The following is a 24635-nucleotide window of genomic DNA, read 5'->3' on the forward strand; positions in this document are numbered from 1 at the left end:
GCAAAGTCCCTCTAATTTGTTAATTCAGCCCATAATTCATCTGAGAAAGATGAAATCTTTTTTCTCCTTTCATCCCAGAATTCCCAATACCATGTTAAAACTCTACTGTTTCCTGTGACCTATAAGTAAAAATCCATTCAGTTGTCCTAAGAATTTTCAGCATCAGATTCTCAATAGCAGTTCTCCCAGACTTACAGACTTGAGGTTGCACATGAATGATTTCATTTCATTATTGACAGGGGATATGAAGAAAAACAATGGAAGATTCTGGCAGTTTCTAGATTCCATTGCTTTAATGAGCAAGAACCAACCTTTGACATCACAGAACCCTAACACACTCACAATACCCAGTGTTTCATTTGGACACTCAGATATTTGAAGTGTGGTTAAGATGCAATGTCCACTGAAAGTCCAGTTTTAAAAGAACCTCTCTCTACACCATCTGTTTGCTTTAACACAATTACGAATCTAAGCATCATGAGTTCAGGTATCCACCTCACTTTTTCTCTCATTCATATTTGTTAGCAGAGACATGAAATAATTATGAAATAAACCTAAAGATTTCTCATAATTGGGACAAAATGGAATGACAAATCATTATTCTTTTCCTGTTTCTCTGATCTTAAAAAATTACTCTATCCTAAAGAATATTTCCAGGAAGTGTCACAAGAAGCCACCTGTAAATAATGAGCAATTTATCATAATTTTTAATAGATGTGAAAAAATCCCCTCTGCATTAGGAGCTACTTTTTATCAGAGCACGTTAAATGGTTCTTAGAAACAGCACTCCTAGAAGAAAAATAAGAATAATTTCCCTTGCTTATTAAGTTCTTTATCTGATTCAGCATTCTGGTAACCTAGAGACTGAAGTAAACAAAAGTACCTCTGAGACAGCCAACTAAGAGACCTGTAAAATTGATGGCTCCCTATCCGATGCTGCCGGTGACACACAAAAAAAGCAAGTATTGCAGAGTCTTGATATTTGGGGGTAGAAAATTCAGCTTCCAGGTCTTTCAAAAAGTTGTGTTCTGTAGAGGGTTCGAAAACATACTGACCAAGGACTTAAATCCTCAAGTTTAAGTCTTTTATCCTATTAAAAACACTGGTGGCTATACAAGGAAAAAAAGCAGTTTTTTAATGAGTTTTTATTGATGTCTTATTTTAAAATATCAGCCAAATTTTCCCCAGAATCTCTCCCTTTACTTCTCCCAGAGATGACCCCATATAACATAGTATTTTTAAAGAATAACAAAGAAGAGAAAAATTAAAACAACTTATCAAACTATGACAGAAGTCTGAAATTATGTGCAATGTATTACACTAAAGGACCTTCTGCCTCTGCAGAGGATTGGGATGAAGATACTTCTGATATGTAACTACTTATTTGCTTATTAGAATGTATCAGAGTCAGTCAGTTAGAACTGATAAGTTCTAACAAGAAACTTATGGTATCTTTTCTTTTTGAGCTATGACTATTTTTTGTAAATTTGCAACATTTGTTTTTGTTAGGTTTTGCTATGTGTATGTGCTCATTCTATGTGTTTACATTCTTATAATCATTATATATATATATTTTTTTTTCTTTATTCTGCTTACTTCATCCTTTTTATTTTATGTAATTTCCCATGATTATCTGTATCACATTTGTCTTTACCCTCACCCATTTTTCATTTGTAGTTATAGGTATGTATAAATAGTATTCATATTTAATATGTGGCTAGTGTACATATTCTGGTAGAAAAGTAACATTTATTTCTTTGCATATATATATATTTATAGATACATGCATATATATACACATATATCATATACATGCATATATATTGGGAGGGTATTTTTAAAATACACATTAAATTAGCCAAGGAATAACAAAAGTCTTTAGTTTGTGTCCATTTTTAATGGTTTTTTCCATTAATGGTATTGATTTTATTGATATTTTTTCTTTTTTTTCTTTTCTTTTCTTTCTCTTTTTATTTTTTATTTCTTTCTTTACATAGGTAAAACCACTAAATTGTTTCATTAGTATTTCTCTTATTAAGAGTGCTTTCTGAACATTTTTTCATATGGTTAGTGATAGCTTGTCTATTTATGACAAATATCTGCCCATATTCTTTGATCACTTATTGTTGCATTTATTTATATTACCTATATTTTTAGATATCAAACTTTTTTATCAGTGATATTGCTATCTCAACTTTTTCTCAACTAATTTCTCTTCTAATTCTTTTTGTATTTGTTTTGTTATCATTAAATTTCTGATTTTATGATATTGAAATTGTTTCCTTTTTCTTCTATTATCACTTCTGTACTTGTTTACTTAAAAATTTGAATTTTTACCATAGTTGCAAAAGATAGCTCCTTCCATTCTCATCTAATTTTTTATCATATAATTTTTCAAAGGAAAAAATCTATGTCTTTCTCTATATGATCATTTATATTTAGTTCATCTATCAATTCATAGTGTATTACTATATATCAAGCAAGATGATGGTCTAACTAATTTCTGCCAGACTTTTTTCTAATTTTCCAGTAGTTTCTGTTGAATAGAAAGTCCTTACCCCAATAATTGGTGACCTTGAGTTTATTCTCCCACATAAGTTTAACCATGCTACTTAATTCAAGCTTTGCCTGACACTAATGCTGATTAGATGCTTGGAGGATCCCTATATTTTCCTTTATAAGGAGCAGAAAATGGATTCTCATATTACTCGAATCTACATCTATTGCTCTACCTGGTTTCAACTTCACAGAACAAGATGAACCCATGCCAAGTATCCCCTTTGTCCTATCTCCTTTTAAGTGTTGATTCCCCTTTTAGATTTTAAGTCTTTGAGTTCAACTATTGTCCTTTTTAAAAAAAATTTCATTGTATCCCAGTGTATGCCCAGGAACTTGCACATAGTAGGTATTTAATAAATGTTCGTAGGATTATATTAGTGGGTACCTAATAAGTGCTTCTAAGTAACAAATTAAGATTTATTACTTATTTTCCTCTCACAATCACCTGATAATATAGGTAATGCAGGTTAGGGATAGATAAAAGCAAAACATTAAGAAATTTTCACAGGGCCTATTTTTCTTGTTTTGCCTTGGTTTTGAAGATTTCACTTGCATAAGAGGATGCTGAAGTGGAAAATCTTTTGGAAAATGCATATGTGTACCTACCCTGCTCAAGAACTTCAAATCTTAGAGCATTACTCGGGGCAATGGGGCTTTTCCAGAGTCATATAATCAGTATATGTCAGAGGTAGGGATTGAATTTAGATTTCCTAAGATTCCAAATCCTCTTTCTACACTGTCACATTACTTCTCTAATAGAAATTACAGTAATCAAAGTTTTCTGTTCCTAAATATAAAGAAGGTATGCTAGACACCAATTTGTAATCTATTGAAATAGAATGCCATTCTTACTATGTACACCAGTACTTAAATAATCCAGGGGTTTTTTAAATTAAAATTAGGGTAAATCTGTTTTCTCTTTGTTTCTCTCACTGTATCTCTTTGTCTTTGTCTCTCCCTCCCTTTCTTCTTTTCTTCCCTCTCTCCTTTTCTCATTCCTATCTCTGTCTCTCTTTCCTCTCCTTTCTCTCTCCATATATACATATATATATACACACACATGCATACATATGTATATATATTATATATATAAACACATATTTCATAGGTATATAAAAATACATATTACACATGCTTGACTTTTTCTCTTTTTATCCTTTTTAATCTAAACCTGCAATGTCATTGGTAAGGGAAAATTGAAATGTGCAAAATCCATTCAGGGATGTAGACTGGCACTAGTCTCTGAAATAGTCTTAGAGAATAGATTCCGAGCATGCAGTTGTCAGGTAACTTGTGCAGTGTCTTACAGCTAAGGTATCAGAAACAGAACTGGAACTGTGTCTCCCTGAATTTAAGGATAGTGCTATATTCATTCTATAATTCTGCCTCTTTCCTCATACAAGTACTTTTTAAGTTTGAGAGTAAACACATTATCATTACTAGAATAATTTTCTCAGATCCTCTAGTATAATATCATTTCATTGCATTTCATATTATCTTTCCAATCTTTGTATGACCAGTTATCTTCAATTATTGTAATTTATAGACAAAGAGTTGTTGAGAATACCTATATTGGGTACAATAATTTGTCATTCAAACTTCCTTGGAACAAAAATATTTCATTTTTTTTTCAACTTTAGTCAACATGCCAGAAATAATTCACTATGTGATCAGTTATTCTAAAGTAATTGAACCATTCTACAGATAATGAACTTTTGACTTACGCCTTCTGAAATCTTTTTGTTTAAGGACTTTCTATGAGTCTTGCTCACTTGAAAATTAATAAATACTTCCAAAGACACTGTCATTTCTCCTTCAAAAACAGGGAAGAACTCCATTTTTAAACAAATTGAATTAGCATTAGCTGAATAGCTATGGCATAATAGTTAACAGGAAAATGTTTAATAATGGTGAGGATTTTTAATGTATATAGTTGGGTTTCGAATTTAGGCACTTCATTAAGATGTATGAAAGGAAATTTTATGAATGATAGATATCATAATTATTGCACACTATTGACCAATGTCTTTCTAGGTTGGGCTTTTGATTTCTATCATTAGCAATATGAATAAGCCAAGAAGATTTAATGAATTTCCCTGACATAATGCATTAGATGTACTGTCTGAAATTCAAATGTTTATAAAACTGATAATAATGTCTTAAAAATTTGCTACTTTTGTTTTAGGTAAGATTTCCTCCAGCCAGAATGTCAACTGAGAATTCCACAGATATAGTTCAGTATGCTCCCAAGTAAGTCTATATTTTCAATAGTTAAAGTTAAAATTATTTACTCTATTTTTTTTGGCTAAGACAATTGGGGTTAAGTGACTTGCCCAAGATCACACAACCAGGAAGTGTTAAGTGTCTTCCAGATTTGAACTCAGGTCCTCCTGACTTCAGGGCTGGTGTTCTATCCACTACACCATCTAGCTGCCTCTACTCTATTTTTAAAATCCTTGGTCATAAACGCAAGGGTCTACAAGAAATCAGAGAGATCATATTAGTCCATACCTTTGTCAACTTTCCCAGATGTTTCTTTTAGTTCTCCAGAGGAAGCAAATTTTATAAAGAGAGCCTAGGTGAACTTTTCTATGACTATAAATTATATGGGTAAAATTCAGAAGATTGGAAAACAAGCTATGAACTTTATAATTGTTGTAACCCTTTATAATGAAAACAGAGCAGGGGGGAAAGGGGGAAGAGAAGAGTTAAGGAGAGAAGTATAAGCAGTCAATGTCATAAGAAAAAATTATGTTATTCCTTTGTTCAACTTTTTACAAACTGGATCCCATCCAAAATGTACCTGCAAATGAATAATGACTAATGGCCAAACCATAGACATAGGCTGAAAAGCATTAATGACTTTGCCTCATGTCCTTACTTTAGACCTTCTCAAAAATAATTATGACTATTGAAATGAAGCTTTCCCCACATCAATTTTTGCTAAAGCATTCTGCAGAGCAATAAAATATTCTACTACCACATACATCTCCCAAAGGTCATACTTAAATGTCTTTTCTCTTATGCCATCACTTCCCTGGGAAGGGACATACACACAATGAACACTATGTTTATTTTTACAAGAATGTATATTTCTTGCTTCTCCTATTCAGTTCTCTCCAAATATGTGTTTATTCCAACTCATTTAATAACATATTCTTTATTTTTTTATTATTGATGATTTTGGATTGGTCATATCCTGATAATGGAGCATTGAAGTCTCCTATTTTATTCCACTTTTGTCTCTTTCTTTTTATATTATTGCTAAGCTTTATATCACACATTTAACTAGCTATTGCATTGTTTTACATATAAAATAAAAATTGTTACATATAGTTTTTTCTTTCATTATATGATATCTTTATCTGTTTCTTTCAAGATTTTTAGTATGAATTCTATTTATTACATACTGGCACTGCGTTCCTGTTTTTCTTGAACCTGAAATATTTTAGACAGACCTTTTACTTCAAACCTAGGCACTTTTTTCCATTAATTTTTTTCCTATAACTAATAGATTGATAAAGTTTGACTCTGGATTCATTCTGTAACTCTTATTATTTTAATGGGAGAATTAAAACATTTAAAATAGTATTAGAACAACATAAAACTCCTCAAAATTATAAAGAAAAAAAGCCAAATCTGGACAAAAAAATCTGGATAAAAATTATATCTATGTAAGGGACAGAAATTATTAATCATCATATATACCTTATAAGGCTACATATTGTGCCTTGGACATTTTTAGGAATTATATAAGTATTTATTAAATTTATTTAAAAACGTGGTGAGCAAGGATAAGGATCATTTCTAATAAAAACCAAGTGTATTTGGTTAAAATCTAATGATTATCTATAGACTAAGAAATGAAAAAGGAATAAAATCATTGGGAGACAGTCACTTGGTTGTATTTCTTTGTGTTAGATAGACAAGAGGAGAACTAGGATAGAGTAGTATCACAAAAGTATGATGAGAATAAAAATCAAGGAAAAGAGGATGATCAACAATGTAAAAGGCAACAAGGAATAATATTGAGGGGAAAAGTGAGATTTGGCAATTAAGAGATTACTGGTAACTTTCCAGAGAGCAGTTTCAGGTGAATAAGATAGGAAATCAAATTAGAAAATTAAGAACAGAGTGAGGGGAAAGAAAGTGGAGTTAAACAGCTTTCTCAAGGAGTTTAGTCAACAAAGAAAGGAAAGATATGATGAAAGTTGATGAGAATGGATAGATCAAGGGAGGGTTTTTTGGGAATGGGGAAAACCTGAGCATATTTGTAGGTAGTAGATAAGTAGACAGGAAAAGACTGAAGATAAGTGATAGAATGGGGATAAAAGAAAGATCGATAAAATGGAACCTGAGGATGCAAGTGAAAGTTTGCCTAGGAATAGTGAAGGGCTACCTCTTCATGTGAGATGGAAGAAAAGAGGTGACCACAGCAAAATATAAGTAAATATGAGATGAGGAGCCTAAAGAAAAGAGCTCTCAAGGTATAGCCTGAAATGTTTTAGTGAAATATGAGGCAAGCTTCTCAACTGAGATATTGGGAGGGATTTGAGGAGAGAAGGTAAGCTACTGTGGTGAGCAGGATAATGAGTCAATTAGGGAAGTATGAGAGAATTGCCTGAACGATGAAGTTCCATTTGAAATTAAATAACATAAATTTGTAAAAATTCCAGTCAGCACTCCAAGCCAATCACTCTACCCACTGCTGCATACTGCATCTCCAAGATACTCAAACATATTCAAAATAATTTTGTTGGAGGGGATACAGAATTCTTGTGGAATATTAGAAATCAGTTCTAAGTCCAAGGCCTAGGGCATCTAATTCCTCTCCTTCAGGGACCTCTCTGTTCTATATGTACCTGCGTTCAATTTAGGGAGATCTTGGCCTATCATAAGAAGGATAGGTGTTAGGTGCCTTTGTTTCATATTCTTTGATCCATTACACCTCCATTCCAATGCTCCAGTGACAAATTATTTAAAATTTGACTTCTTGGCTCATGGTTAGGTCTCCCCTATATGAATCAGGGCATAGAGCTACTATTTATTTCCTCTATAAAAGAAATGTTAAAATACCCCAAAAAAACTTTTTACAAGTGCCCATTGATAGAATAACGGAAAACAGGATTCTTTAACTTAACCTATAATTGCTATTATAATCTCTCCCGGGAAGCTAAAAATTAAAATCTAACCAATATGCAAAGCAATTTCTGAGAACACATTCCACCTTAGCTCTATACTATTCAAACAACTACTAGTCATCTTTCTCAATGAAGTAATTCATATTTTCCTTTAGTCAGCTGAACTCAAAAGCTCTCTGGACTCTTGAACTTACCAGGTCACTTCCAAGTCTGAATATATCTATTATGCAGTTGATGCTTGGTCATACACTCTGGAAAGGAAATCTAAAACAGAAAAAGTAGCCAGGGGCTAAGGTGTTAAGTTTACCTAGTGAGATTGCTCGACAAGACTGTTGGAGAAAAGTTAACCCATCTTCTATCCATTATTAAAAGTCTCAGAGTTACAAGATGCCAAGAGGTTGGCTATAGGATTTATAAAGCTCCCTTTGGCTCAAACATTTTACGAACTACAAAAATTTATTTTCCTTTGAGACTTAGGAGTTTTAGCTCTGAAGATCCTTAATTTGATTTAAAATTTTGTAGATTCACCTTAAGGTGAATATAATCTCTATATGTGATGGTTCTGCTTCTTATTCTAAGTTTCCAGAGGGAAAAAAGGAGAAATAAAATGAAGGGATTTCTCCTGGCAGCCCTATAGGCTGAATTGTAGCCAATATATATTTCAATAATTCTCACAGGAGAATATTTGGGGAGGTAAAGGCCCTCTGGCTGACTACCAGTGCTTTATATTTAAAGTCTGTGCACATAAAAGTTTCAGTAAGTCAAATGAGTAAAATGATAAATGATTTATTATTTCTTCTTTGAGTATAATAAGGCATCTAGGCCTGAAAGGAATTGTTTTCAAGGATTTTTTTAGTATGATGGCAGTCATTTTATTATACAGTGATACATAACTTTTGCTACTATGTTATGAAAACTGATATTTCATGATCCTTGGTTCAGTAATATTTGGATATATCAGAAGGTAGATCAAAAATAAGAGCATCATATTGTTTGGGAATAGCTCAAATGAGTCCTCTAGTAATGTTTATGCCATAGAGTGATTGTGTCCATTTTAATTAGAGACAGCGATCATAATCAAATTCTACCTCAGACTTTTACTGTGTGACCTTGAGCAAGGAACTTATCTCGTTGAGGGTTATTTTTCTCACCTGTCAACTAGGGAGAATAGTATTTGGAACATTTATTTTCAGGATTATTTGGTGAGTCAAATGAGAGAATGAAAACTTTTAAAGTACTTTGTAAGCCTTAAAGAACCATGTAATTATCAGATTATATGATTCTCATTTCCAGACTAATTTCAGGAGCCATATCAAAAGACCTGAAATAAAGGGAATGAATTAGCAAAAGAGGCAACTTGTTCGGGATGTATATGTATGTATATCTGTGTCTGTGTGATTCCTTCTTGGTTCATTTTCCTGAACCAAAAAATAATAGCCCTGATAATTCCTCTTATTTTTATTATTACTTTTAATATTTCAGGATCATTAAGTGAAATCTCTGAGAGATTATGAAATGGCTTCAAGGTCATCCCTATAAGAAGTAGAAATAGTACTTTTATTAAGCTGTACTTCTAGGGACTAGAAAAGATGAAATAATTTTCCTGGGACAAGAGGGACCCTGAGTCCTTTTCCTGGATGATCATTACAATGCCTCTGAATGAACATGGGGTCCTATAGGCCATACGTCATCCCATCTCTTCTTTTCCTCTCCCTTTCTACCCCCCGTCCAAGTTTGACTTGTACATAAAATCTGAGTTTGGCATTGTTTCCATTTACATTTATCTGATTTGCCTCCAGTTTCTCACCTTCGGAATCATATATGGAATCTACAGAATAGCCCCATAAGCTTTTCCCTCCAGATCCACTTCTCTTCTTCTCAAATTGTGATGGTGAGAATTATCTCACATTTATGCATCATTTTAAAGTTTGCATAATATTTATGTATAAGTGCCAGGTACTGTGGGAGATGTAAAAATTAGTGACACATATTCTCCCTGGAATGTTTTCATGATACTTAACATAAGTCTCCTAAACTTATATTAATATTTTCCTGTTCGGGTGAATGACAAAACCACAATCTAGGCAGCTGCATGTCTATTGTACATATAGCAAAACATATTAAGTTTTTCTTCTGTTTTTTTCTTTGCCATATTTATAATGTGGTATTGACCAAAATCATACCTCTGTCTACCCCAAACCAACATGTTTTTAATTCTTTGAAATAGATTTGTTTATTCACAAGAATAGAGCAGGAAAAAAAGTGATGTTATACATACACTTACATCTGCTAACTAAAACACAACTGGAGTAAGTCATACAAATCTAATAGAACTAGTGTCTCAGGTGTTTTTTTGGTGAAGATTCCATCTTTAAAATATGTTGCTTTTTTTTACTTTTCATAGTTTTGAAATCTATGGAAGTACAAGTAAAAACATTTTCTCTGAAAAGGTCTCTAAAATTCTTTCATCAAGGGGCTGGTGATTTTTGTCCACATTATACCAATATATTAATTTTCCTCATGTTGACAGCTCAGAGGTTGGTGCCTTTTGATGACTTAAAAAAAGATGAATACAAAAAAAAAAAAAGATTGCATATGTCAGGAGAAAATCTCAAAGGATAAGAAGTGACCACATTCTGATATTTGAGAAAAACCATTTTGTTCTGCCATTGGGATGTATGGATAACTTGAATAATGATGTCAGAGAAACTCATTTATGGTCTTTTCAGGACTGAGAAAACTGCCTACAAAATTACTACAACAAATGAGTCAGTCGATAAGCATTGCTATGTGCTAGGTACTGTAGTAAAACATTGGACCACATGTGTAATGTGTAATTGAGCAAATAAATCACCCTTCCTTGCCCCAAGTAAGTAACAGTATGCTATGCTGACAAGTGCATCAGGAGAAAATAGATTTCAGTTCTTCACTGAGTGTGAACAAATTTCATAGGAAATCTGTTTCAATTGACTGAGGAACATTGTAATGCATTATAGGATCATTTTAATGCAAAGCTTCTTAAGTAACTGAATATAGGTATCTTGAAATAATGATTTATTATCAGTAAATATTTGATTTGCATACCTATTTTATATACTTATGCATCTGGGGTTATGTAAAAATTTCTTGGGCAATTTTCTTTCAAGTGAAAAAAGTTTGAGAAGTCCTATTATAATGCATATTGTACAATTATATAAAACCAGGGAGTGGATTAGAAGCATGAATTTAGTGGAACAGTGAGCCAGGAGAGAGAATCATCCTCTAAAAAGAATGAGTTTGGGTGGAACTTTTCATCAATCAAGGCTGCTTCTCCTCCTCTTGGCTGGATCTTGTCATTTTCAAAGGCTCTGGAGAATTTGGACATTTTACTCCATGTCCTAACAGCATCCTCAAAAACAGTTTCTACAACAAAATTCGAGAACAGACTGTATTGATGAAGAAATCAGAATAAAGACTTAGCAGAGAGCCAGAAGAAAACAGAGAGCCAAGCAGAACATTTTGAGAATGGCAATAAAAGAACTTTCAAGAGCTGAGTTATACCTTTTCCTACATGTGATCTCTGGGCTCAAATCTGCTTTTTCCCAGACTCTGTATTTACAGGCAGAAAAACATATTATAATCTTTTGAAAGAAATGTTCTAGAAGAAACTGTAAGTTGTGAGAAGGGACCACAAAATCTAAAATAGTTTTATAAAGAAATGTATTAGTTCACTTGGTAGAAGAGAGAAAGTCACAAAAAAGTGTGTGGCTCCCTCTCTTTAAGGCTCTGTGAGATTCAGGAAAAGGATATAAGGACATTTTCCTGATTAACTTCACATAAGTAATAGGTAGTCTCCAGAAGTGTGATTTGAGATGAATATCAGCAGTTAAGTCAATCTGATGCGGGAAATTGAAAACAATATCTGAGTTCCTCCAAACAAATACCAGTTGGCATCTAAATATAGCTCACAATCAACTCGCTTCCCTTGAGCATCTCTGAGGTCAGTCTGATCTCTACAAGTAAATTTTGGGGTTAGACCATTTCTAGCCACATAAAGCTACATTTAAAGAATATTAATAAGTGATAATGGGCTATTTTTCACAGTACAAATTATTTTTACTCTACCACTTTAGAAAATGCCTCTTTGTAAAATCTAACTAGAAGCTCACTGAAAATCCTTGCTGGAAGGAATACTCATCAGCTGTAGTATTATAAAGACATTGGCCAAACCCTTAAGGTTCTAGCCCTGAATAGGTATAGTGCCAGGTCAGTATGAGTGTACTTTGGGATAATAGCTCAAGAGCCAAGTAAAGAAAGGCAAAAAAACACAACCCCTACCATCAAGATCATATTCTAATATAATTATTAGATACATACAAGATATAGTGTAAATGGAAATTAATCTCAGAGAGAAAAAAGGTACAAAGTTGAAGAATAGAGTACTTTGTGTGTGAGATAGCCAGACATGAAGATATATGCAAGGAAGAAAAATATAGCAAGACTAGAAAGATAGGAGAGGACCAGATATGAATAGATTTAAAGGTTGAAAAGAGCATCTTTAATTGGTTCTAGAATAGAGAGCCTCTAAGATTTATTAAGTAGGGGAATGATATGGTCAGACATATGCTTTGGAAAAATCATTGTTGGATTTGAGTGAGGAAAGATGTTGCCTTCAAACCCATTAAACAGCTATTACAATGGCCTTTCCATGAGTCAATAGAACCTATACCACAGTGGCAACTAGTGGAAGAAAAGGGGACATTATAAAAAAATGTGTAAATTACAATTCACTACAGATGAGATATGTGGAAGAAATGCAAGAAATTAGTCAAGAATGTTGTGAAGATTACAAGTCTGGGTGACAAAGAGGATAGTGGGCATTCAATAATAATAGGAAAGTTCAGAAGAGCTAAGGAAACATTAATGCCACAAAAACCTAAAGAGGAGAGAGTATACAACATAAGAAGATAATTTAAGTAACAAAGGTTGAAGACAGATTCCAAAGCATAAAGATTCATAAAAGACTGAGACTTGATAATTATGAGATCACTGGGAACTTTGGACTACAGCGATGTGAATGGAATGATCAATGATACAAAATAATCAAAAATGAATACTATGGAAATTATAATAACCAAATTTGATCCCAAGGATCAAATCTGAGTGTATATTTTTCCTCATATCTTCATAAATGTAGGGGTCTATGGCTATGGAAAATTGCAAATTTCAGGTTTTCCCCCTCTTTTTTTCTTCTTTGGTATTAGGAATGGCTTTCTGGGAGGAGAAATAGAAAAGGAAACTTAAATGATGTGAAAACAAATTACATCAATACCAATGGGTTTTTAAAAATAAAAATAAATGTCAACAGCCAAAAGTAAAACTAAAAAGAATTTACCCACATCTTTCTGGGCTGACTTCTCCATAGAATTCCTCTTCATGGAATCCTTTGTTTTTAAATGTGCAAAAACCAAAGGATTTTGAGTAGAGGAAAGGACCAGATTAGCTGTAAGCATCAAGACATTTGCATAATCTAACACTACAATAGAAGATGGATGGGAAGGATAGAGGCAGGCAAGCCTGTTAGGACATTATTATAATAACATAGGAAAGTGATTATAAGCACCGGTATTCATGTTGAGATGGTAGGAATAGAGAAACAAGAAAAGATGTGAAAGATTTTCAAGACAGAACTCACAAATCTTGGACATGAGGGAATAGAGAAGAAAGAATCAGAAATAATCCCAAGAATTTCAAATGTGGTGAATAAACTATTTAATGGTAATGATACTAACAGAAATGGAGAAGTACAATCAGGTTTTGAGGAAAACAGCACAAACCCTTCCTTTGTCTCATTTCACTGTTCTATGTTCATTCAGAGAGCCATCCCTGACTTTTCTAATCCTACCCTACCATGGCCATATCCAACTAACAAATAAATTTTCCTTAAATATCCCATTTTCCATAAAATCAATAACCACTGGAAGTATCATAGACATAACTTAGTTCATGTTCCTCATTTTATACTATTCCCAGGTTGAAAACTCTCCTGTGGCTCCTTATGTCTTATTGTATAACCATCTCTATCTTTTAAGATACAATCTGGTGTTAATTAATTCATTTGATATCTCCTCCAACTTAATAACACATAACCTCAACTTGTCAGCACATACTCAATGCTTATTTACAATTTATTTATTCACTTAATCTATTTTCCTTTCTTGGAATGCCCTCTATTCTATCCTCTTAATTTGTAAATTTTATCTCCTCTTCAAGTCCCACCTTCTCCATAATGAAGCCATAGTCTACCTCTACTCTGAAAAGGGTGTCTCTACTAATTCTTGAAAGGAAAAGATTAATATCAAGGCCATGAGGTCTAGGATCACTCAGCCATTTGCATTTTCTGAGGCAAGGCTGAAGTAGTGGTGCATGGACATTTATCACTATAGTATGTTGGTTTAAAAAGATTTAATTCGTCAAAAACTCTTGAACAGCTATCCTGTAACTGGATAGGGTCAAAATGATTCCTAAGGTAAAAATAGCTTTGTTTAGGATTAGTGACTTTCTGTTGTATGGGGAACCTGTAAATTTATTTAATACAATGAGCCCCAGATCTATTGTTAGGAATCTTAGATTCCAACCCAAGGCCAAAATTGACTTATCTACATCACCATGTATAAATCATTTAATCTCTCTGAATTTCAGTTTCCTTATCTGTAAAATGCTCTGCCTACTTTACAAAGAAAGGGTTTTGTGAATATTAAAGTGCTATATAAATATTGCTTGTTATGTTGTTATGGAGATAATTTATTAAAGCAACATACCTTTCTTTCCTCATTGTCCTCTGAGATCAGTTGTGGCAACATGTTTATAGGGAGCCATTCTGTCTTCTGGCTGCAGTTTCCAACAACCTTCATGGTGAAATGAAAGCTTTATCTTTCATTTAGGATGAATGTTGTAAGCAACCACTATCACTAAGACCAATAAAGACTGCACCCATCACAGCCCATCTATTAAGCTTCTTAAATTAGTCCGAGATACATTGGTTGCTGATTAAAGGAGTTCTTGTATCTGAGGACAGCAGACACCACAAACAGAAGAAAACAAACATCCAGCCAGGAACAAAGGGACAAAGAACTTGTTTTCCTACAAGTATTTCTTGATAGAAAAACCAGGAAGAAAATAAATTTTTCAAAGATCCTCACTGATGTCTTCAAGCATTCTTTCCAAATTCTTTTAAAAGAAAAAAAATTGTCCAGGATTGATGTAGCACATACATAGTCACTGCTGGACCTGGGAAGGCTAAGGCTAGCATACACTGAGTTGCATAGACTTTTATAAAACCAGTTGGTTGTCTGCATTAAATCTAGCTTCAATTATGGTGAGCCCCTGGGAACAATGGCCACAGGGGGCACACTGACCCACATTTAAAACAAAGCAAGTCAAAGCTTTCATGTTGAACAAGTGGGATTAGTTTCATTTGGGTCTTTGGACTTTGAGACTTTGAGTAATAAATAAAATAAATAAAAAGACAAAATCAAGAAAGAAAAATAAATTCAAAGTTTTTTTGTCCCAGTGATGTTATAGGAAAAGTAAGTCATTATCATCTATGGGACTTAAACACAGATGTTAAACTACTCCTAGAAGGAAAGAAGTAAGAAAAATTTCTTCATAAATAAAATGCAGGATTTGGACTAGATAATTCATAAAGTCATGTCTAGCTAATAAATCTCATAATTTCCAAAGTTTGTTTGGACTTTGTTTTGTAGAAAAAAGAACAATAAGGGAAAATAAGACTCAATTGTTTCCTGGTAAATTGTGTCAGTTAATAATGAAAATAAACTTTTATTCTACTCTATGGCTAATTGAATGATTTAAACACATGTAAGATGTAAACCTTGTAGCATAAAACTGTTACATTATAACATACCATTTGTTTATGATAAAAACATTTTATGAGTCATAGCATGATGTCAAGATAGTGAGATAGACCTGCATTTTAAAAGGAACATAAAACTAAGATTCTGAGCACAGTGGTCCTTAAAACTTCACTCAACTTTTTTGTTTCACTGAGGTTACTGTTAATTCCATGAGTTGATTGATACTGGTGGAAAAGAGAAAGGAACTTCTTCCTCAAATTTATCAGTATAAAAGCCTTTGATTTCTATTTTTTTCCTCTGGCCAGGGATCAGCCTTTTCTTCCTGCTCTTCCAGGGAATCTGAGGTATCCTGTAGAAGAACAACTCTCTAGCCAGGAGAGAACTATAGCTGTTCTTCTTGAACAGGCCTTTCGCATCAAGGAGGAGATTTCATCTTGTCTTCAAGGGAGCCATGGATTCCAGAGGGAGGAGTCAATGGCCCGGCAGCTACTGGAAAACCACATCCAGACTATCACCAGCATTGTCAAAAAGCTCAACCAAAACATCCAGGTGACTTTTTTTTCCCATTTGGTGTCATCATTATTTAACAAAAAATATCTACTACGAGTACCATTTTTTAAATGACATAAATGGGTTTTCCTTGTTAAAATAGTAATTATCACATGAAGCAAAGTAACAGAACTGAACTGAAAAATTCTCATTCCTAGAATAAATCAAATTAAGGATTTTTGGGAGTGTACAAGAAGAGGAAGAACAGGAAGTAAAGACCCTAGTAATATTACAAGTCTGGCAGATGAACACACTCTCTCTTAATTCCATCCCTGATCTTAAGCATGTAAACTGTGGCCTGAATGCTCAGGCCAGGTGATACATAGGCTCTGCCCTTATAAGATGGAGCTAACTAGTATGGTTGTAAGAGGCTCTGAGAGGGGTAGGGGGGCAATGGGAACTTTAGAAGAGGGGGCAAAGTGAGGGAGGTAGCATATACTTCTTTCCTCCAGAACAGAGGTATATGAGTGAGGATGTGTTCCTCCCTAACCCCCCACCCAACATGATAATCTTCCAAGTTCTACCACTATACTGGTCTCCTTCCCATCCTCCCTCCCTTGCCCACTGACCTAAGAAGAAAAATTGTTCCTACCTACCATCCATCCCTAGAAGTCAGTATTCTGGGATAAAGATGCAACTAATGCCCTAAGAGCTGTAAAAAAGGTAATTTTTTAAATTTGATTATATTTGTCAATTAGGAGTTTTTTAAGGTTAAATCACTGGTACAAGCTAAAAATGTAAAAATTTTTAGAACATGTATTAGATAAATTCATTGATAAACTTGAAAATAAGTTAAGAAAACCAAACTATTTGAAAATTTCACCAGAAAAGATAACCTCAACCTCCTTGAACATGCCTCCTTTGCCCAGAGAGACAGAGACAGAGACAAAGAGATAGAAACAGAGAAAGAAAGAGAAATATAGTGATACAGACAGAGACAAAGAGACAGAGACAAAGGAAACTATCCTGGATGGATCATGGATCTGACTCTTATTATTCTTAAATGCAAAGATAAGAAACCTTAAAGATCCATTTTTTTCCATATTTAATCTGATAAAACATTTGTAAGAATGTTATAAGACAAGGACAGCTAGATAGTACACTGGATAGAGTACCAGCTCTGGAGTCAGAAACACTTGAATTCACATATGACCTTAGACAGTTGACATTTATAAGCTGTTTGATTCTGGACAATTCGCTTAACCCTGATCAACTTGCCAAAAAAAAAAAATAAATGTCGTAGGACAATATATTTAGAATCGAAAGGAACCATAGAGACTATTGAATCCAACCCTCTCATTATCTCATTTGTCACATGAGTAAACTGAAGCCCAGAAAGGTTGTGATGCCCAGGATTCCAAAGCAAGTTTGTGGGGTGAAACTTGAACCCTAATATTTTTTCTCCAAGTCTAGTACCTTATTCATTCTGAAAATAACTAAATAAAAACATCTGTTTTTGAAATTTCACTTTATTTTGAAGGTATATTTTCTTAGTACTAAAGAAATAAATGATTATTATTTGTAGCTAATGAATAGTAATTTAGATATTAGCCAAAGTTATTAGTCAAAATATTCCAGTGTCATCAAACTCAGTTAATGTTGCTACAAGAAGTAACTTAGGCTTCATTGGGAGCAAAGTAAGTATTGCAAGTCAGAGTCAATCAACTAGCATTTATTTAACACCTACTATGTATCAGGCATTGTGTTAAGCATTGGGATAAAAAAAAAAAAAAGGAGAAGGGAAATAATAAACAGTTCCTGCTCTCAAAGAGCTCATAATCTAATGGGAAAAAAAAATATGCAAACAACTGTGTGCTAACAAGGGAATGATAAATAGAAAGATAGATAGATAGAGAGATAGATAGATAGATGATAGGTAGATGATAGATGATAAATTAGGGGTAGTTTTTGAGGAAAGATACTAAGAGTAAGAAAGACTGGGAAAGCTTCTTGAAGAAAATAGGATTTTTAACAGAGATCAAAAGGAAGCTAGGGAAGCTTGGAGGTGAAGATAAGAAAAGAGTTTTTCAGGGATTCAGATGTTGTGGATAGGGGTTGGGAATTGAGTCAAGTGGAAATCATAAAATATAGAAGGAGTTGCATTTTTGGTGGACCAGGAGAATATAGAAACTTAATATTAGAACAAAAATAGTTACCTTGAGGATCCAAATCTTTGGAAACTGCAAATAGAATGAAACTCTTAATAAAATCACCATTTTCCCTGAAATTTTCCTTATGTTCTTTTTACCAGATATTAGGAATAAGGACATCTTTGGTTCTAGTGAGTGGCTATTTCAGTTTCATTTTGAAAAGAACAAACTAACCCAGTGCACTAGCCACATAGTACAAAATCTCAAAAGTATTTGAAAATCTGCCATGGGAGTCATATTATGTAAATCCTTAATTCAAACCAATTGGTGGAAAATACTAGTCTGAATTAGTGAGAATCTAAATTTCAAGACAACTTTTAAAAAATAAACACAGTCGGGCAGTTAGGTGGACAGTGGACAGACCACCAGCCCTGAGGTCAGAAGGATCTGAGTTCAAATGTGATCTCATACACTTCTCACTTCCTAGTTGTGTGACCCTGGGCAAGTCATTTAACCCCAATTACCTCAGCAATAAGGTAAAATAAACTAAAAATAAATAAATACATACAGTCAAACTAAACCACAATGAAGTATTATTAAATAGAGGTCTTACTGAGCATTAGGAGTTAATTAGTTAATGATATATTGTTGAAATATATTACATATTACATTATACAAGAGCTAATTATCTACTGTTAAAATATTTTAAAATAATTTATTGCTCTAAGTAGTATAATATTTTCTGTAGTCTATATTTTGTATTCCATATTCAGAAATTAGTATCAGGTAGGATCATAAAATCATAGTTTCATTCAGACTTTAAAAGAAAGTGAATTTAAATTTAAAACATTTCAACAAAGATTAAGTACCTACTTTGTGTCAGGCTCTGGGGATTCAAAGACAAAAACAAACTCTTTCCTGCCCCCATAGAGCTTACATTCTACTGAGGAAGAACTAGTATGGAACACATAGTAAACACTAATGGGATGAAGAAAAGCCTCTTGTAGGAGATGTTTTAGAGCTGAATCTTAAAAAGAGCTAGGGATTCCAAGAGACTGAGAAAAGGAGGAAGAGCACTCTAGATATGAGGGTTCAGCATGTACAAAGATATAGAACAGATCTGGGGGAAGGAAAGGACAAATAGGCTAGTTTGGCTGGACACCATCACTTTAGAAGAAGTCAAGTAGAATGAGTTTGCAAAAAAATAGGCTGGACTCAAATTGAATGGCTTTAAATGCTAAAATGAGGGATTTGTATTTTTATATTAGATCAATAGAAGCTCTTTCTCCTAAGTAGGGAAATGACAGCCTTAGTCTTATACTTTGGGAATATCAACTTGACAATTGTATGGATGGAAAATTAGAGGCAGAGAGCAGGGAGATCAATTAGGAGGCTATAGCAATAATCAAGCAAAGTGAGGACATGAAATTAAGTGGTGAGAATATGTATATAGAAAAGGGAAATAGACAGAAATGGACATAAAATTAAGCAGGACCTAGCAACTGGTTGAATATGGACAGTAAAGGAGAAGAAAAAAAAGTCAAATATGCCAAGATTTCCAAACTGGATAAATAGAAAGCTAGTAGAGTGGCAGTCAGAAAAGGGAAAGTTAGAGAGATAACCATGTTTTATTTCTGTTTTGGACATATTAAGTTTGATGTAATATTGGGACATGCAAATGGACGTGTCCATCAGGCAGCTGGTAATGCAGGATTATCATTCTGGAGAGAGATGAGGCATGAGTGTGTAGATTGGTGAGTCATCTGAATAGAGGTGATAACTGAACCCAGAGGATCTCATGAGATCACCAAGCAAAAATGTGAAAGGAAAAAGAGCATAATACATAGCCAAAAAGCACTCACAAACAAAGGGAATGGAATACAGACTAAAGAGTGATCAAACAGGTAGGAGGAGAATCAGAAGAGAGAGGTTTCTTGAATATTCAGAGGGAAAAAGGAACCAAGATACAGGGATCCTCGAACTTTTTAAATAGGGGGCCAGTTCCCTGTCCCTCAGACTGTTGGAGGACCAGACTATAGTAAAAATAAAAACTTTGTTTTGTGGGCCTTTAAATAAAGAAACTTCATAGCCCTGGGTGAGGGGGATAATCATCCTTAGCTGCCTCATCTGGCCCGTGGGCCGTAGTTTGAGGACCCCTGCGCAGCCCTCTAGTCTTTTCTTGTTCTAAATCTTGTTATCTTATGGTTCTATGATTGGATATTCCTTCAATCTCACAATTAAAAATGAAATGCATTATTTTTTAAACAAATTTAATCATTATGTATTACATATTCAAAGTCCCAGCTTCTTCAAAAAGCCTTTCCAAGGTCTTCTAAATCTTAGTGCCTTCCCTCTGAGACTATTCACCTTTCATCCTGTCTATATTTTGTTGATACATAATTATTTGCAAGTTCACTCCACCATTAGACTGAAAGCTCCTTGAGGGTAGGGAATATCTTTTACCTTTCTTCATATTCCTAGTACAATATCTGGCACATGTTAGGGGCTTTATAAAGGTTAGTTGAACTAATTTCTTTAATTTGGTTAAAAAAAGTTTCGTTGTAAAATGAAATTTGTTGGTTTTTGAACCATAAGGCAAGCTTTCTTGCTCTTCTGGCAGATTCCATCAGCTAATTTACAAACGGTCAGATTTCTGTATATGGATCTTTGACAGTTTCATGTCCATTTGCTTAGCAAGTCCTTTTTATGTAGATAGTGCCAAAGTTAACTCTAGTCCAATAATGGTCAAATTATCATGAATTCCAAATGAGTGAGGTTCTAATTGATGTAATTTTACTCTAGTGTATAATAGAAAAATCAATGAAGTCCAAGAACAGTGCTGCTCCAAATTCTAAATTTCTGCTAAAAGTAGCATATTCCCCAAATAGTGGATAGTAGTTCAATTCTATCACACAGGAATTTACAAAGTATATTCTATGAATCAATCCATATTACAGACATTAAATATTTTTTCTTCTTAAAATTCTATTCTCTCACTTTCTCTGAAATCTGAGTTATTCCTACTAGGAACTATAGAAATTTTCTTGTCATTGATTTCCAATTCCAACTCAGATTCGATAAATTGATTAAGTTCAGTGAGAAGGACTGAGATAGTGTTTAGATAAGTCACCCCCAATTTCTAGCCATTCGATATATATAAAGTTCCTTGGTCCATGTATAAAATGCTGTGGTCCTGGTATAGCTCTTTTCTTGCATGCCCCAGAAGCACGGTTTGTCAGGTTTTGGAGTCAGCCAGATTATCAACCCCAGTAGTCAAACTGTCTATAAGGTTCACTCAATATTTTAAACAAGTTATAATTAATCCCCCAAAATGCTGGCATTCCAGGGAAATTTTCTGGGTTGGAACATAGTAATGCCATGATGTACACCTTCCTTATGACATATGTGACTTTCCTAGGGAATTCCAAGCTCCTTTAAATATGAATAGTCCTTTTCATCCAATCCACAGAAGATATATAGGTATATGCTGCAAATGTTTTTCATATAAACACAACAATACAATTATGTAATTAAGTTTACTGTCTAGCATAGTAGGGACTATTTGTTTATATGTTCATTTATATTTGTATTTATAGCATAGTTCCTGGCACCTAATAAGCATTTAATACATACTCATTGATATTTTCATTCTATATTGTATAATAGCTATGAGTCAAGATAAAAAGAATACAGGAAAGGTCTAAGAGTTGAATTTTGAGTAATTTTTTATTTATGATATCTCATGTATGGATCACCAAGATCAAATGAGAGAGTACCTTAGATTAAAAAAATTAAAGATTAAAAAGATCCTACTAAAAGCCAGGAAAACACGCTGAAAGTTGGCATATTGAGCAAAACTATTTATTGGAAAAGGCAAAAAAAAAATTATTGAGGGAGATTGATGTGAAAGAGAAACTATATATGAGAAATGAGGGCTGAGTGATTCCAAAGGATCTTCTGCTAATCAATCAGACAAGCAAATGTGTTCCAGGCATTATGCTAAATTCTGGAGATATAAAAAAAGCAAAAACAAAGTGCTCCATGCTTTTAAGAAGCTCACATTCTAATGTAACTCCCAATCTAATCCAAATTCATAAGTTTTTTATTAACTGCCTACCATATGTAAAATTGTGATATGTATTGGAAATACAAAAATTAATCATTATTTTATCATTCAAACAGATAAATCAATACTGTACTATTTGATGAGGGATATAGCATTTACAAAAATTAAGAGTGAGGGGAAATTTCATATTAGAACAGCACTTAAATTAAATATTTTCTGGTGAGGGATTACACATCCCAGAAAAAGAGGTCAGCCTACACAAAGTCATTGAAGCTATAGGTAGAATGATGTCTGTGAAGCAGCAGAAAGGTCAAGATATATGAAAGAAGGAATATGAAATCAGAAGAGAGACAAGAGTCATTCTGTGAAGGTTTTCAAGTCAAAAACTGAATTGATATTTCATCTTAAAGAAAATATGGGGCCATTAAAAATTCTTGAACAGGAGAGTGACTTGATCAAGGAGCAGGAGAGCAACATGGCAAACGTGTTTTAGAAACATTATTTAATAATGATTTGAAGAGAAAAGAGGAGTCAAAGCAGTAATCCAGGAAGAGATGATAGGACATGAAAATCATGGGTTAGCTAATAGAAGGGTAAGGAGTGGAGAGATGTTGTGGAGATAGAATTGATAAGATTTGGAAATTAATGGGATATGGAAGATGAAGGAAAGGTAAAACTTGAGAAAGACAATGAGACTATGAGTGTAGGTGAATAAAAGAGTAATCCTTAACAGAAATAGTGAAGTTTGTACTAGAATGGCTTTGGATAGGAGAGTAGAAAGAAAACAATGAGTTTTATCTTAAACATATTGAGTGGGATGACATCATCTTTGAGAGATCCTGTCAATTAACAATGAAAAACTATGATCTAAGAGAGACATGAGAACTTGTAAATGGATCTGGGTTGTTTGCATAGAGGTAATAGTTGAGCCATGATCAAGAAGGGATAAAAGAGAAAAGATCCCAGGAAAGAATCTTGGAAGGAACCCTCTTAATTAGGAGGTAAGATATAATCAATCACTCACTAGACAAGATTGAAAAGTGGCCAAATAAATAAGTTAACCAGAAAAGAACATTGTCATGAAAGAGAAGGAAGGAGAGAATGAGAAAAATGAGGTGGTCCCTACTTTCAAAGAAGATGACATCTCCCAAGGATCTCCTGGCCACTCAGAGTTCACCAGTTGTTCCCTTTTCAATCTGAGATGGGCTTGAATAGTCAGAGTGATATCAAGTTGAGCCCACTGAGATGCTTAACTAGCAAAAATCAGAGCTTGTGTCTGGATTCCAGTTACTGAAATGTGGGTAAATTGAACCTTTTCAGCTCTCCTCCTCCCATTTTTCCCAGAAAGAGATTCTTAAATTGAAGGTAGCTCACCATTCTCATTCCTGTCCCCCTGCTCCCTTTTAGAGTTCATAATGGAATGGAAGGGGAAAGTGAACAATATTGTTTTTAGAAGATTGAACAGTTCTTTTGAACTCCAAGCTTCTCCTGAAAACAAAGGCCCACTTTTTTCAAACATCAACATTATTCTAGTGATGTTGTGTAGATCTGAGTCATGGAATACTCTCTGCTCTATAAAATATCATTGATAATTACCCATAGGCACATAGTGGACAAGAATAGGGATGCAAAGAATTATGCAATAATGTTGCATGTATGTATGCAGGGGTTGTTGCAACACAAAGAATTATGCAGAAATAGTGTAAAGGACATTATCAGAGAAATTTCTAGCTGGAGCATTATGATCTCCAAAGAATTGATTTAACAAATTATTAAGCATCTACTGTGTGCAAAGCACTATACTGGGCATTAAAAATACAAAGTCCACAAAAGAAACATTTCCTAATCTCCATGAAGAAAACTCCATTTGACATCAGAAGCTAAGTAAGCCCAAAGGGCAATGGAAAAATCCATGGTGGATGTAGTATATTTCTGATAATGACAAATAAGCAAAAATTAGATTTTCACTTGAAGGAGAGAGGAAAAGAACAAGCATTTATTTAGTGCCTACATCATGCCTAAATGTGCTAAGCCATTTACAAATATTTACAAATATTAACTCATTTGAGCCACTCTGCAACTCTACAAAGTAGGTGCTATTACAATCCTTATTTTAAAGCTGAAGGAAACTAAGGTAGACACAATGTAAGTGACTTTGCCTAGAGTCACACACCTAATGTCTGAGGCCAAATGTGACAGATAGTAACTCTTAAGTACTTCCCTAGTACCTTTGAATCAATGTCAAGCAAACTAGACAAGGTAGCAAGGTAGATAATTTGGAGAGAATCCTTGAGAGAACATGAAAAGGAAGTAAACAGGATGAGAAAATGTGAATGAATTGAAATCTGTCCCTAAAGAAATACATACCAATAAG

General features: G+C 33.8%; 1 protein-coding gene across 4 annotated transcripts in view; it reads left to right on the forward strand.

The window, feature by feature from the left end:
- The first annotated feature begins 349 nt into the window (after positions 1 to 349).
- Positions 350 to 24635, forward strand: part of FAM81B (family with sequence similarity 81 member B) — an 80339-nt gene continuing 56053 nt past the window's right edge. Inside the window, exons 1-4 of one of the 4 annotated variants that reach the window (XM_051993825.1) lie at positions 350 to 487; positions 846 to 958; positions 4745 to 4809; positions 15862 to 16105. In XM_051993825.1, coding sequence (XP_051849785.1) covers positions 4766 to 4809; positions 15862 to 16105 — 288 coding nt within the window. In that variant the 5' untranslated portion in view covers positions 350 to 487; positions 846 to 958; positions 4745 to 4765. Of the gene's footprint in view, positions 488 to 845; positions 959 to 4744; positions 4810 to 15861; positions 16106 to 24635 lie in introns of those variants that run through there. The other 3 variants (XM_051993835.1, XM_051993842.1, XM_051993851.1) reach the window with 3 other exon arrangements.

The sequence above is a fragment of the Antechinus flavipes genome, chromosome 1, assembly GCF_016432865.1.
Source record: "Antechinus flavipes isolate AdamAnt ecotype Samford, QLD, Australia chromosome 1, AdamAnt_v2, whole genome shotgun sequence".
Classification (NCBI taxonomy): domain Eukaryota; kingdom Metazoa; phylum Chordata; class Mammalia; order Dasyuromorphia; family Dasyuridae; genus Antechinus; species Antechinus flavipes.